We start from the raw sequence: 2,311 nt of genomic DNA, 5'->3' as shown, positions 1-2,311 counted from the left end.
GGAAAACCAGCAGCATGCAGGTGTTTTAAATAATATAATTTAGCGTGTATAAGAATTACAATCTAATCTACCATGTGCAACTGCACATTTAAAGACACCCACGTACCAAAGTACATCTTTAATAACATAATTTAGTGTGTATTAGAATTACAATCCAGCATGGGCAAACAGCAACTGCACACATTTGAAGACACCCAAGGGACCTTGCCTTGAAGGGGTCCATCACATCATTCTCCATCAGTGTGTAGTACAATGCACCACACACCAGCCAGAGAGGGAGAGTGAGGGAACTGAACCCTCATAACAAATAAGTGGACATCAAACCGAATATATCATCTCACCACTGCACATGTATTATATATATTATAAAATCATGAAAATCGATATACAGCATAAACACAAATGAAGAAAATCATGTGGAAATGTACAAGTTATTTAGAATAATAGTGAGAGGATGCAAGTATGGTACAAACAAATACAGTGCAGAAACACATGCTTACTGTCACATGAAGTTGAAAAGCAGGAGTACACAGTATGTTATGTACAGGGGAAAGGTGGTACTAAAAAAACACCAAACCCCATAAAACCACATTCATTCATTAGATCAGAGTAGATTGCCTTTATTTTCCACAAGGGGAAATTTGTTTTCACCAACCATCATAACGTGTTACAGCCAACATGGATAAAAAAAACAGACAGTGAAATACACTTTAGAGGTACACAAAAACAAAACATAAAAACATCAAGCGCAATATACATGCCCACTCACACACAAATACAGTCATAAGCACATTCTCTTGAACCTGACAGCCAGTACCAGTTCCATGGCCAGACTAGTGATAACATTCCTCCAAACTGTTATCAGTGATGTGTGCCACATGTTTAATGACTTTCATACTCAGTTATGACTTTCAGGCCGACCAGAACAGAGCCGGTGTCGGTGCTCGCACCAGTTACGTTCGGCACTAAAGTGTTTGTTTGCGAACCGCCAGTGTTCATACCGGGCTCTGAACTTATTCCGCACGTGACTGTGTCACCCGGATGAATCTGCTGACGACCACGCTGTCGTCACGGTTCGCAGAGAAAAACCTAGTATTTTGCGGTTCGCATTGCGAACCAATTTTCCGGTTCGCGAACGCAAATATCTGTGGTGTGAACACGACGGCCGGTTCGCGATTAGGTGCGGGAACGGGCTCCAGCACGGTTCTCAGTCGGCCTGAATGCGCTAAGTGTGGAGGAGAATTACAGAACACTTCATGGAAATGCAACCACTGTATTCATCCCCACTGTAATCAGTGACACATACCTTGTGTCTTCATGTGTTTATGTGACTATAATACTCAGTAGTGGAGGGTATTTCAGAGCACTGTACACAGTTCTGTATTATTCAAATCAAGTCAAGTCAAGTCAGCTTTTATTGTCACTTTCTTCATATGCACAAGTTATACAAGGAAAATGAAATTACGCTTCTCTCTCTACACCATGCCAAGACATAGACATACACAGGACTGATATTTTACAGACTGACTGCAATCAGTGGCGTATATGTTGTGTCTTCTTATGTTTATGTGACTTTAATACTCAGTAGTATTTCGGAGTACAATGCATGCAGTACAATACAGTACTGCATTGCTGTGATCAGTGGTGTGTGTGTATGTGTGTTTCATGGCATGTTTCATGACTATTATAGATGCTTCAGCACACAGCATGGGAATGGAAGGATGTTCATTTACATATTTTTATATCTTTACAGTTTGGATCTTGTTGTAGTTCAGAGAGCAGCTTCTCTGCTGAGGGTCCAAGTGGATTCCCCCACAGCCAAATCTCTCTGAGGGCTGATGGCTTTGATCTCAGTGCTGCTCCCAAACACCCGAAGCCTTCATCTGTAATATCGCAGTACCTCAGACTGTAGAGAGAAGGAAACACTTCATTAGATCAGCTGACGAACACTGTAAAGAGTCACAGCACATCCTGCCTAACTGGTGTCTTAGAGTGTGTGTGTGTGTGTGTGTGTGTGTGTGTGTGTGTGTGTGTGTGTGTGTGTGTGTGTGTGTGTGTGTGTGTGTGTGTGTGTGTGTGTGTGTGTGTGTGTGTGTGTGTGTGTGTGTGTGTGTGTGTGTGTGTGTGAGATGCTCCCTATTCAACACATAGACAGCAAGTCAGTATGTGGTCTTGTGATACTCACTGTAGTTTCTCCAGTTTACAGTTGGGATCCTCCAGAAGAGAAGAAAGATGCTTCACTCCTAAATATCCTGAATACATGACAAAAGCGTGTGTGTGTGTGTGTGTGTGTGTGTGTGTGTGTGTGTGT

General features: G+C 42.2%; 1 protein-coding gene across 1 annotated transcript in view; it reads right to left on the bottom strand.

The window, feature by feature from the left end:
- Nucleotides 1–622: 622 nt before the first annotated feature.
- LOC134466145 (uncharacterized) overlaps nucleotides 623–2,311 on the bottom strand; it is a 50,783-nt gene continuing 49,094 nt past the window's right edge. Inside the window, exon 28 of the mRNA XM_063220039.1 lies at nucleotides 623–1,906. Within this exon, the coding sequence (XP_063076109.1) occupies nucleotides 1,726–1,906 (181 nt within the window). The 3' untranslated portion in view covers nucleotides 623–1,725. The remainder of the gene's footprint in view (nucleotides 1,907–2,311) is intronic.

The sequence above is a fragment of the Engraulis encrasicolus genome, chromosome 16 (assembly GCF_034702125.1).
Source record: "Engraulis encrasicolus isolate BLACKSEA-1 chromosome 16, IST_EnEncr_1.0, whole genome shotgun sequence".
In the NCBI taxonomy this organism is placed as follows: domain Eukaryota; kingdom Metazoa; phylum Chordata; class Actinopteri; order Clupeiformes; family Engraulidae; genus Engraulis; species Engraulis encrasicolus.
Note: the sequence above shows the minus strand (reverse complement) of the source record. Positions and strands in the feature narration are given on the sequence as shown.